We start from the raw sequence: 12501 nt of genomic DNA, 5'->3' as shown, positions 1-12501 counted from the left end.
GGTTTGCAAAACATTTCAACTCTTCTAGCTCTTGATCTCCAGCTCGACCTGTGACCCCCCCCCCCAAAACACCCCCAAGATAATAAACGTCGCAAAACATAATCGCTGTTCCATTGCAAGGCCTGGGTATCAAAGAAGGAGCAAAGGATCCCTAAACAGGAAGATACGATTCTGAAAAAGTCCCAGCCCAGGGATGACAAGAGTCTATGAGCCGGAAGCCGTAATTTTAAAAGGTACAGGTTTCTCTCGCACATGTGTGCTAGTCATTCCCGACTCTAGGGGCCGATGCTCCTCTCCATTTCAAAGCCGAAGAGCCAGCGCTGTCCGAAGACGTCTCCGTGGTCATGTGGCCGGCATGACTCAACCACCAAAGGCGCACGGACCGCTGTGACCTTCCCACCAAAGGTGGTCCCTATTTTTCTACTTGCATTTTTTACGTGCTTTCGAACTGCTAAGTTGGCAGAAGCTGGAACAAGTCACGGGAGCTCAACCCTTTAGGCGGCAGCACTAGGGATTCGAACCGCTGAACTGCCAACCTTTTGATCGGCAAGCTCAGCGTCCCTATGATTTTAATAATTTAGAAATAATTTAAAATAATTTTTAAAATGTAACAATTTTTAGGGGGGGTGTCTCTCCGTTCTATTAGGAGGACAGCCAAATAGCGGTTAATTCAGAAAAGTACGAAGGAGGAACCCACCATATCAACAGTGGACTGCTTCGATAACATTTTTTCCCCTCTAAACTAAGAACCTATTGCAGTGTTTCTCAACCTCAGGAACGTTTTAAGATGTGTGGACTTCGATTCCCAGAATTCCCCCAGCCAGCTGTGCTGGCTGGGGAATTCTGAGAGTTGAAATCCGCATGCCTTAACATTCTTAAGGTTGGGTTGCGTGATCATGTGCCTACACCCATAATTCTATGCACCTCCCCACATGCACACACGACCCACCCCGTGCTCCCCCCCCGCTTTTGGCATGCGATGGTATGGTGGGTCCGTTAGGCCCGTTTTTCGCCCTCCCCAGACTCCTAGAAAGGCTCTGGAGCCTAGGGAGAGCGGACCTTCTCAATAAGCGTCTCAACCCGTTATCAGTTAGTATCGGTTTCATCTAGAATGCGAAAAACGTGGTTTGATGCAGCCAAGATCTTAATACAGGAATCGAATGCCCTGTGTGTGTGTGTGCTTTAGGAACAAGTGGAGACGAGCTTTTTCTGGCCTGCAAGTTGCTAGATTACCACTAGATGGCAGCAAAGTAGCAGAAGGGTTTTTGTTTTGTTTTTTTGTATCTCCTTGCTGCCTATCTGTGGTTATCTGTATGTCTTGCAATCCACGATAAAAAAAAATCTTTAAAGGAGTCAGGGAAGAATAGCTTTATTTGCCTGGTCCTTCCAAGCAGTGGTCTAACAACTAATCGTCTATAGCACCAAACAATGCAGATTGTAGGATAATGCTGATGCTAAGCCCAGATGTGGTTTATGTGGGCTTGTGATCTATATAAACAGCGCCTTATGGCTTAGCAAATACCAGGTGTCGGCAACCTGCGGCTCCAGAGCCGCACGCGGCTCTTGGGCCCTCTGCTGTGGCTCCCTGTCGGGTGATCCCACCACTGGCTGGCTCCGCCACTCGTCCTCCCCTCCCACACACTCCTCGCCTGGCCTGAGAAGGTAAGGGCAACAGCGGTGGGATGGAGAAGCAGTCAGGGCAGAGACAGTGAGATACAGAGAGAGGGGGAGAGAGAGAGAGAGATAGAAGATACAGAGAGAGGGGGAGAGAGAGGGAGGGAGGGATTGAGAGAGAGGTCCTGTGAGAAAGGTTTTTGTGGTTCCCGGTGTTTTTTAACAACCAGTTCTCTGCCCTAATGACCAGCTGGGTAGGCGTGGCTAGGGAGGGTGTCATGTGACTGGGTGGGAGGGAGTGACGTCGAGTTGGCCACGCCCACCCAGGTGTTTGTGGCCCCTGGGAAACAGGTCCAAATGGCTCATTTGAGCGTTTAAGGTTGCCGACCCCTGGCATATACTGTGCAAACTCAGCCCGGTGGCTTTTTCAGTAGATCACAGTTAAACAAACCACAGCATAATGTCCTCTACACATCCAGTCCGGGTACAGAAAGATACACAGCCACAACATTTCCATTATGACGGCCACACAGTAACACCCCACATTCCTGTACGATCAACCCCCCGCCCCCCAGGCGGGAAAAGCAGATGAACTGAGATCGTCTTCTGCGCAGTTGCAGAAAAATAACGTAGAGTTACCGATATACCCTGATAGGACCGTAGGGTTGAGGTACCGACGTGTGTCATGAAATCACTTGTGCAAAGGTGACCTTATTTAAGAGGTGGCCTAGAGGTGGAGCTGTCGCCTCACAATCAGGAAGGCTGTGAGTTCGATCCTAAGTTGAGGCCGATATTTCTCTCTCTGGGCACAATGAGAATATTATCTGCTGAACAAAACTCCGCATTGGCAACAGGGAAGGGCATCCGGCCAGGAAAACACTCGGCTCCACTCAGCTGCCCAGACTCCACCCTGCAAGGGATTATTGGTCCGTTAAAAGAAGATGATGATGAATCTCCCAAAGAATCTCTTTTTTGCAAGCAGACTACAGGTGCTACCAAAATTAAGAATACTCAGATATAATTTGGACTGGAGAAATTCTGTGCACACGTTCCTTTACTCTAACACAGGGGTCTCCAACTTCAGCAACTTTAAGACTTGTGGACTTCAACTCCCAGAACTCTGGGAGTTGAAGTCCACAAGTCTTAAAGTTGCCAAGGTTGGAGACCCCTGTTCTAACAGGTCAGTGGGACCCCTGGCCTTACTTCCCCAGCCTGACCGACACATCAACTCCCTTCAAAGCCAAAGTGGTCATCCGCTTCAAAATGGCAGCCCCTTCCTCCTGCCTATCATTTCTCCAACATGATAGCTTAGAATGATCCTGCCACCTTGTGCAGATCCCAAGTTGTGTCGTTTTGATGTGTTTTTGAAATTACAGTTAAATCCCCAGGAATCTCCGGGAAATACCGCAGTATAAAAATAAATACAATAAACCATAAACAAATCTTGCGGAAGAGGCACTACATCTGTAGGACATCTTACGAAGCAGTGTTTCTTAACCTTGGTAACTTGAAGATGGGCGGACTTCAACTCCCAGAATTCCTGAACCAGCCAACCAAGCTGACTGGGGCATTGTGGGAGTTGAAGTCTGCCCATCTTCAAGTTTGCCAAGGCTGACGAACACAACTATTAATGAAAAAATAACTTATTCTCTTTCCAAAGACCAGATTCCAAACCTGGAAATCTCCTTAACTTGAAAAACAACAACAAACAACAACATAAAGTTAAAACTTTCTGGCGTCTTTTTTTGGGGGAAATCAGAATTCGTCTCACACTCACCTGCGCCGGGCAGGCAAAAGTATTTCGTAAAAACTGTTTACTATCATCCTTGCCCGGAATTATAAAATCATTAAAACCACACAGGGACCTGTTTGGAGACGGGGAAAAAAAAAACCTTCCTTCTCAGAGTTTTTGGACCGGATTTAGCCCAATTTAGATGGCTTAAGCGAAGCCATCCGGTAGTTGGGACTCCAAAGAGGTGACACAACTTCGCGTTTGAGGTTCCCAAGTCATAATCCATGGCTCTGTTTGTTGTGCATATTCAGCCCGCAGTGGTTTTACTCCACCCGCAAGAGGGTTTTCCCGTATGCAGGCTGTTGTTTGCCGATCCTGACCGCCAATAGGATTTACGGGAGATCCCAAGGCCTGCTGTAGCCCAGCAGAAGGAGAGGATGAGCTCACCGTCAGAAAGGTCGCCGTTCCACACACGATTCTGACACACACACACACACCCCTCCCCGCCCACCTACTCTTTTTTGGCTCGGCCCGCCCGCGAGCGCCAGCAAGCGGCGAGACCTTCAGAGTGATGGTACATGAGGACACCCAGCAGAGTGAGGGCGATGCCCGCGTAGCTCAGCAACGTCAGGTGGCTTCCGAAAAGCCAATGGGAGAGAAGCAAGTTGCCCACCACGTTAAAGTTCCCCAGGACGTGGATGGTCAGGGCGGAGGTCAGCGAGAGGATGCAGAAGCTGGCCAAGTTGTAAAGGACCGAGCCCAGGCAGCTGAGCAGCACGCAGGTCCAGAGGCTGGCCTCGTAGGCTAGCAGGCCCTCCCAGGCCCAGCCCAGCTCCAGGCCCAGCGCGGCCACGAAGAGGAGGCAGAAGCTGGGCAGTGAAGTGAGGCACAAGAGCCTCAAGGAGTTCAGGTGTTCTTCCTGCAGGAGGGTACCTGTGGGGCAGACAAATTGGGGTGGGGGGGAGGTCAGCAAAGCTTCAGGATCTGGGCCCACAGAAAGCCAGGGGCAACCGTCCCCGTTGCTGAATGCGGCCAAAAAAGAAACATTTCCGGTACGCCTCGACTTACGACCGCAATATAGGTGGTCCTCGATTTACGACCGCCATAGAGCCCAACACTTATGTTGCTCCGCGAGACGCTTGTTAAGTGAGCTTTGACCCGTTTTATGACCTTCCTTTTTTCTTTTTCTTTTTCTTTTAAAAAAAATATTTTTTATTGTTATTTCTCTTTCAAAAACGAATACTTCCTTTTTGCAAGAGTTTCAGATCGGTTTTATGACCTTTCTTGCCAATAGATAGATAGATAGATCAGATAGATAGGTGATGGAGGGAGGGAGGGAGGGAGAGATAGATAGATAGATAGATAGATAGATAGATAGATAGATAGATAGATAGATAGATAGATAGATAGGTGGGTGGGTGGATGGAAGGATAGATGGATGGATGGATGGATGGATGGATGGGTAGGCAGACAGGCAGACAGAAAGACAGACAGAGATAGAGAGATAGATGATGGATAGATGAAAGATAGATAGATAGATAGATAGATAGATAGATAGATAGATAGATAGATAGATAGATAGATAGATGACAGATGGATGGATAGATAAATAGATAGATAGATAAGGTAGATAGGTGATGGAGGGAGGGAGGGATAGATAGATGATGGATGGGTGGATGGATGGATGGATGGATGGATGGATAGAAGATAGATAGATAGATAGATAGATAGATAGATAGATAGATAGATAGATAGATAGATAGATGGTCGGACAGACAGACAGAGATAGATAGATGATGTATGTATGTATAGATAGTTAGATAGATAGATAGACAGACAGACAGACAGACAGAGCGATAGACGGACAGACAGACGGACAGACAGAGATAGATGATGGATGGATGATGGATGGAGAGATTAGAGAGACAGAGACTTTAGCAAATCAAGAGTAGAACAATAGTTTCTCAACCTTGGCTACTTGAAGCTGGGTGGACTTCAGGAGCCCGCCCACCTTCCAGCGGCCCCATTCGAGAAACCCTGCCTTGGCAACTCCCCTGTGGGTCACTTACTTTGCTGAATGGACTTCAGGCCCCGCAGGAAAGTGGCGGCGAAGAGGAAGCAGCAGCCGGCTTGATCGAAGTGCACTTCCCCCACGAAGCTGAGGGAGGCCCCCAGGCAAATGGGGCCCATGGCCACGTACTGCAAGGGGTGGTGGCGCTTCCGCAGGAGCAGCTCCGAGAGGGTCAGGGTGAAGAGTGGGGTCGTGGTGTACACCATCTGGGCGAAGTCCAGCTGGACGTGGTTGAGCCCCAGGTTCCCAAAAGCCACGCTGGCGCAGAAGGTCAAGCTCAGCAGGAAAACCCGGAGCCGGGTTTTGGGATGGAGGGATGGGTGCCCCGACCTTCCGGCCTGGAGCCTGGCGAGGGGCCTGCCCACCACTACGGCCGTCAGCATGTGTAAGGAGGACAGCAAGACCGGGTAGCGGAAATTGTGGATGGCGAAAATCCACTTGTTCAGGCTGGACATGGTGGAGCCCGTGGCCAGCCACGTCAGGATGGTGGCCACCAAGGGCAGGGTGTGGCGCCACCGGGAAAGCAGCCTCCGCCCCCAGCGCTGCCCGGGATCCTGCTTCCAGGGCAAGAGCGGCCAGGTTTCGGCGGCCGAGCCCATCACGGCATCGTGCTTCTTCCCCACCGGCAGGCACATCGGGGACGGCGATCTGGCACGGGCGCAACGGAGTCCCTTTTGCAACCGGGGACGAAGTCTGGAGACCCCAGCGAGGGTCTCCGCCGGTCTGGAGGGTCCTCTCCAAGCCAAGCAGGAGGGCTGCTCAGTTGCCCCTTCCTCAGAGCTGGAATCCTTCGGGGAGTGGTGGTGGTGCTTCTTCCGAGCAATCCTTCCTTTCGCCTTCTTCCTCCTTTCGCCTTCTTGCTCTCCGCTCTCCCTCCCTGTGAGTCACCCGGGATCAGATTTCCTTTCCTTGCCTGTTTGTGGTCTTTTCCCAGGCCGGCAGGGAACTCCCACGTTGCTGTTGTTCGAGAACTTAGAAACAAAACACAGGCTCCTCACATGGCAAAGATAGCCGGAGACCTTCTCATTCGATGCTTCGGAAAAAGGGCCCCGAATAAGCCGTCTTGTCGCCTCTCCGGTGGTGCTGCAGCCAGCCGGGTTGCCTTCCAGCCTCCCTGGCACACCCAAGACCCGCTCCTTCCCCTCCTCCTGCAGCCGGGCCGGCTTGGGCTCGGCCACGTGCGGGATCCGAGCGGAGAGGAAGCGACACCAAGTTTAGGCTGGCAGAAAGCTCCACCTTCGGGTAACTAGGGAGTGAATTGGAGAGAGGACACCATCTAACCGTCAGGCACCAATCCTGTGCCAATGCCAGACGGACGGAGGAAGGTTGGGTCTGGCCGGGACAGCTCATCAAAGGCTGCGGAAACAAAAAAAATTTTTTTTTTAAATGCAGAGGGGAAAGGCACGGAAAACCTGAGTCAAGATGTTCCTAAACTTCCAGTTGTCGTAGAAACCCAGCAGCCATGGAGAGACTGTGTCACCACCCACACTTAGCTTGTTGCAAAGAGAAAGCCACACAACAGGGTGTCTCCCCACCACACACACACACACACACACACAAACCAGAAACTTTTATTAACTTTTATTATACTAAATCTACACTACCATTAATCTTCTCATCGTTTCCATCACCCATCTCTTTCCACTTACGACTGCATGACTGTAACTTTTTGTTGCTATCACTAAGGGTTAAATTGCAACCTGTGGCCATCATTTGTGTTGTAAATGTTGTACCTTTGATGAAGGTATTTTTTTTTATTTTTCTTTTATGTACACTGAGAGCATATGCACCAAAACAAATTCCTTGTGTGTCCAATCACACTTGGCCAATAAATTCTATTCTATTCTATTCTGTTCTGTTCTGTTCTGTTCTGTTCTGTTCTGTTCTGTTCTGTTCTGTTCTATTCTACTCTACTCTACTCCATTCCATTCCATATTTTCTATTCTATTCTATTCTATTCTATTCTATTCTATTCTATTCTACTCTATTCTATTCTATTCTACTCTATTCTATTCTATTCTCCTCTACTTTCTTCTTTCCTTATTTCATTCCATTCCATTCCATTCTGCTCCACTCCACTCCACTCCACTCCTATTCTATTCTATTCTATTCTATTCTATTCTATTCTATTCTATTCTATTCTATTCTATTCTATTCTATTCTATTCTATTCTATTCTATCTACTCTACTCTACTCTACTCTACTCTACTCTACTCTACTCTACTCTACTCTACTCTACTCTACTCTACTCTACTCTACTCTACTCTACTCTACTCTACTCCACTCCACTCCATTCCATTCCATTCCATATTTTCTATTCTATTCTATTCTATTCTATTCTATTCTATTCTATTCTATTCTATTCTACTCTACTCTACTCTACTCTACTCCACTCCACTCCACTCCACTCCACTCCACTCCATTCCATTCCATTCCATTCCATATTTTCTATTCTATTCTATTCTATTCTATTCTATTCTATTCTATTCTATCTACTCTACTCCACTCCACTCCACTCCACTCCACTCCACTCCACTCCACTCCACTCCATTCCATTCCATTCCATATTTTCTATTCTATTCTATTCTATTCTATTCTATTCTATTCTATTCCTCTATTCTATTCTATTCTATTCTATTCTATTCTATTCTACTCTACTCTACTCTACTCTACTCTACTCTACTCTATTCTATCCAACTGAAGACAGTCTTGCCTTTGAGACTTGGCTGCATCTCTTTCATCATCGACGTTGTTGACAAGATGTTCATTAAACCTGTTGACAGATTCGGGGGAAGCTGCAGAGTGACACTGGAAGGGATAAACGATTGGATCGAAATTCCTTCCTTCTGAAGGCCTTGATCAGCTCCGTTCCGATCTTCAGAGGAAGAGGATTTTGTGGCTGCCCAAGAATCTGCTGGGTTTTTTAATGAAAGGTCTTCTTTTGTTTTCGGAGCCACTGCACAGAGCCCACCGTTGCGGTGGGCTTGCGTTGCGAATAAAGTCACTAAACGAAGTTTGACAGGGACGGTCTAAAGACAAAAAGTATCACGAGAAGGTGGCTGTTTATGGGGAATGGAGCACAAAGAAAAATGGAAGTTAATATCCCAAGCAATAGAGGAAGGGAGGGAGAGAGGGAGGAAAAGAAATTGGGAGGGAGAGAAGGAAAGGGAAAGGGGGAAGGAGGGAGGGAGGGAGGGAGAAAGGAAGAAGAAGAAAGGAAAGAAGGGAGGTAGGGTGGGAGCTAAAGAGGAAGGAAAGAATGAAGGAAGGAAGGAAGGAGGGAAGGAAAGAAGGAAGGAAGGAAAAGAGGAGCATGAGAAAGGGAAAAGGGAGGGAGGCAGGAAGCTAAACAGAAAGGGGGAAGGAATGAAAGAAGGAAGGAAGGAATGAAAGAAGGAAGGAAGGAACCTGCAGCTCCCCTCCCCTCCCCAGACCTCGGGTCTCCATGGAGATGGACAAGAGAGGAAGGGGTGACGTGTCTGAACTCAAAACTCTGGGGAAGAAGGTAGATTTTTTCCCCTTCCCCTCTGCAGGAGAGATTCCTGCTTGCAAAGCATCGCTAGAGCAGCTAATCCCATTTTTGAGAAGGAGGAGGAAAGGGGAAAAAAATATTGAAAATAATCAGGCAAACAAAGAAATGGAGCCGATTTCTTATTTCATGAACACAACAGCTGCCAGGAAGGGCCCGGTGAGTCATTGACAAGCTGATGCCCATAATTTTTGCTCCACAAAAGGAATGGGCCAGGCAAGAAACCACAACTCTGGCAACACTTATCTTCCTCGCACACGCATACACACATACACACCCCTGGCCCTTCTGGCATTGTCTTGCAGGGAGCCAGAAATCATCAATGCAAAATTGCCGCAAGGGGATTTTTCTGCATTTCTGGTTTGTCCTGGTCCCTGGCTCCCCAAAAACCAGGCAAGCTGAGTCATAGCATCCTTTCATGGAGCTCCCACGTAACACCCATCCTGCGCAGACTGCACTGGCTGCCTGTTGTCTTCCGGGTGCGCTTCAAGGTACTGGTTACCACCTTTAAAGCGCTCCATGGCTTAGGACCGGGATATTTACGGGACCGCCTACTGCCATCTTGTATCTCCCAGCGACCGGTGCGTTCTCACAGAGAGGGACTCCTTAGGGTGCCGTCAGCCAAACAATGTCGACTGGCGGCCCCCAGGGGGAGGGCCTTCTCTGTGGGGGCTCCTACCCTGTGGAACGAACTTCCCCCTGGACTTCGACAAATACCTGACCTTCGGACCTTTCGCCGTGAACTTAAGACTTATTTGTTTCGTCTTGCTGGACTGGCTTGAATTTTAATTTCAACTTTTAGCTGATTTTATGGGGTTTTAATTTTTATTAATTTTAGTGTTACTTGTATTTTAATATTAGGCCAAATTGAATAACATTTTTTAATGTTTGTTTTTAATATTGTATGTATTGCTGTATTTTTATTCTGGCTGTAAACCGCCCTGAGTCCTTCAGGAGAAGGGCGGTATACAAATTAAATTATTATTATTATTATTATTATTATTATTATTATTATTATTATTATTATTATTATTATTATTATTATTATTATTATTATTATTCATACTTAAATTACTCTTTTTCTTAGCCTGAGAAGTTCCCTTCTCCGGAAAGTTAGATGGGTACAATTTTTCTTCAGTTTAAAAGCTTGATTAAAGGAGGGAGAGAGAGAGAGAGAGAGAAAGAAAGAGAGAGAGAGAGAGAGAGAGCGAGCAGGAAATGTACATTTTGCCATATGCCTTATATCCGATTCGCTCGTTTGCCTCCGTTTGCTCCCCTGCGCCAGCAGAGGGTTGGACCAGATGACCTCCAAGGTCCCAATTGTCTATGTCTATGTCTACTCTATTCCCTTTCCCCTCCGCTTGTCTAACGTTTGGAAGAGTCACTGTATTTCATGATCTCGGCGTCTGTGCTATTAACTTCTCCGGGCGGCGGCTGAGCCCCCAAAAGGCAGAATACATTCTGTAAATAAATTTTTAATTTTATAATTTTAAATTTGTACCCTATGACTATCATTAAGTATTGTAAGTGATGTACCTTGATGAAGGTATCTTTTCTTTTTATGTACACTGAGAGCTTATGCACCAAGACAAATTCCTTGTGTGTCCAATCACACTTGGCCAATTAAAAATTCTATTCTATTCTATTCTATTCTATTCTATTCTATTCTATTCTATTCTATTCTATTCTATTCCTATTCCATTCCATTATTACTATTCTGTTCTATTCCTATTCTATTCTATTCTATTCTATTCTATTCTATTCTATTCTATTCTATTCTATTCTATTCCTCTATTGTATTCTATTTCTTTTTCTATTTCTATTCTATCCTAAATTCTTATTCTTATTCTTATTCTTATTCTTATTCTTATTCTTATTCTTATTCTTATTCTTATTCTTATTCTATTCTATTCTATTCTATTCTATTCTATTCTATTCTATTCTAATACATTCTGTAACGTGAATAAATAACACGCACCCCTCCTGATTAACTCATTTTTGTTTTTAAACTCCAGGTTCTAACAAAAACTTATCTTTGAAGATGCCTCCATAGTTGGTAACCCAGATGCAAACCGTCAGTTTCTGAGCCTGCCCAGGGGCATTTTAATGGTTAACTCCTGGTTAACGTCTGACCCAAATTGTTTGCAAACTGGTTCTCCATTCTGCAAGGGTTTGTTCCGAGCTCAATTCGTTCTTTTTCCCAATTCTCAGGGAGCGTCCTTACTCAGCCAAGCAGTTCCTGACCTCGGTTAAGTTTTTTAAATGGGTGGGTTTTCGTTCCCAGAATCTCCCCTAGATCTTAAAAGTCCCTAAGGTTGAGAAACGCGGCTTTAGCACCCAGCCCTTCGCTTCGGGCCTTCTCTCATTCGAGGAAGGTTGGTTGGATGAGAGGTGGCCGGTTGGTTTTACCTTTTGAGGCTGGTGGGTTTTGACCTACTACAATGGGGAGAAATAGGGGAGGGGTGCAGGAAGAGGAGGAGGGGGGAGGAAGAGGAGGAGGAGGAGAACTGTGATGTTTTTACTGCTCTCTCAGCTGGTTAGTTTTCTTTAAGACGTTTCATCACCCAACTAGGTCACGTCATCAGTCTTAAAAAGGAGTGGGGTTTGGGGAAGGAGGAGGAGCAAGAGGACCAACAACAGCTGAGGTGTCCTTGGTTCTCTGTGCTTGCTTGTTTTCTTGCAGGCCTTTCATCACCCATCTAGGTAACGTCATCATGCTAGAAGGGAAGAGGGGTTGGAGGAGGAGGAGGAGGAGAACTGCGGGGTCCTTGGTATTCTCTGAGCTTGTTCAGTTTTCTTGGAGACGTTTCATCACCCAACTAGGTAACGTCATCAGAGCTAGAAGGGAGGAGGGGTTTGCAGAGAGGAGGAGGAGGAGGAGGAGGAAGGGGGCTCTTCCCCTTTACACCTTAGCTTTCTCCCTGCGGGGCTGCTCCCTCCTCTCCATCCAGTCCCTCCCGCGCATCCCTGCAGGAATCCCGGAGCGCAGCCTCCGCGCGTGGGAACGGGACCGGCGGGTGGTCGGGCTGCCCACCACCACCACCCCGGCCAAAAGTCCCGCGCCCCCGACACGCGTGATCCCGCCAGGGCGCCTGAAGGTGACCCTTACCTGCGCGAGGCTCCGGCGCTGCTGCTGGGCTTTCCAAGGCTGGGCTGGGCAGCCGCGGCCCCGGCGCGCGTGGACTGGAGCGGCTCCCGCTGCCCGGAACGCGCCGAGCCCCGCCGAGCCCGCCCGGCCGGCCCCGCGCTCGCCTCGCCATGCGCCCTGCCCGACGGAGACGAGCTCAGCCCGGCCCGGGAAGCTACCGGCGGCTCCCGAAGGCGCCTCGGCCGCGGATGCTGCGGGAGCTGGACCAGGCGAGCCGCCTCGGCCGCGTCCCCTGCTGGCCGGCTCGCGCGTAACCCGGGCGCAGAGCGGCCCCCAGTGGCCTGCGCAAAATGCGCGCAGGAGGAATCCTGGGGTGGCTGCCTTTTCCTCCTTCTTTCTTTCCTTCCTTCCATCCCTCCATCCTTCCTTTCCTTCCTTCTACCCATCCTTCCTTTCCTTCCTTCTAC

The 12501-nt window shown here is 48.2% G+C and overlaps 1 protein-coding gene across 3 annotated transcripts; it reads right to left on the bottom strand.

Annotated features, from left to right (window-relative positions):
• Positions 1-73: 73 nt before the first annotated feature.
• On the bottom strand, positions 74-6769 carry SLC35E4 (solute carrier family 35 member E4). 3 transcript variants are annotated; one of them, XR_009152174.1, is made up of 3 exons: positions 5416-6769; positions 3392-4279; positions 74-2524 (listed from the first exon to the last, which is right to left on the bottom strand). XR_009152174.1 is itself a non-coding variant. In XM_058158018.1 (3 exons), the coding sequence occupies exons 1-3, from the start codon at positions 6050-6052 to the stop codon at positions 2505-2507; spliced, it is 1029 nt and encodes a 342-aa protein (XP_058014001.1). In that variant the 5' UTR covers positions 6053-6769; the 3' UTR covers positions 74-2504. The 3 variants fall into 3 exon arrangements, 2 of the variants coding, with proteins under 2 accessions (XP_058014001.1, XP_058014000.1); XM_058158018.1 differs by having other exon boundaries at positions 3908-4279; XM_058158017.1 differs by having other exon boundaries at positions 74-4279.
• Between the last annotated feature and the right edge of the window lie 5732 nt (positions 6770-12501).

Source organism: Ahaetulla prasina, chromosome 15, assembly GCF_028640845.1.
Source record: "Ahaetulla prasina isolate Xishuangbanna chromosome 15, ASM2864084v1, whole genome shotgun sequence".
NCBI classification, from domain to species: Eukaryota; Metazoa; Chordata; class Lepidosauria; order Squamata; family Colubridae; genus Ahaetulla; species Ahaetulla prasina.
Note: the sequence above shows the minus strand (reverse complement) of the source record. Positions and strands in the feature narration are given on the sequence as shown.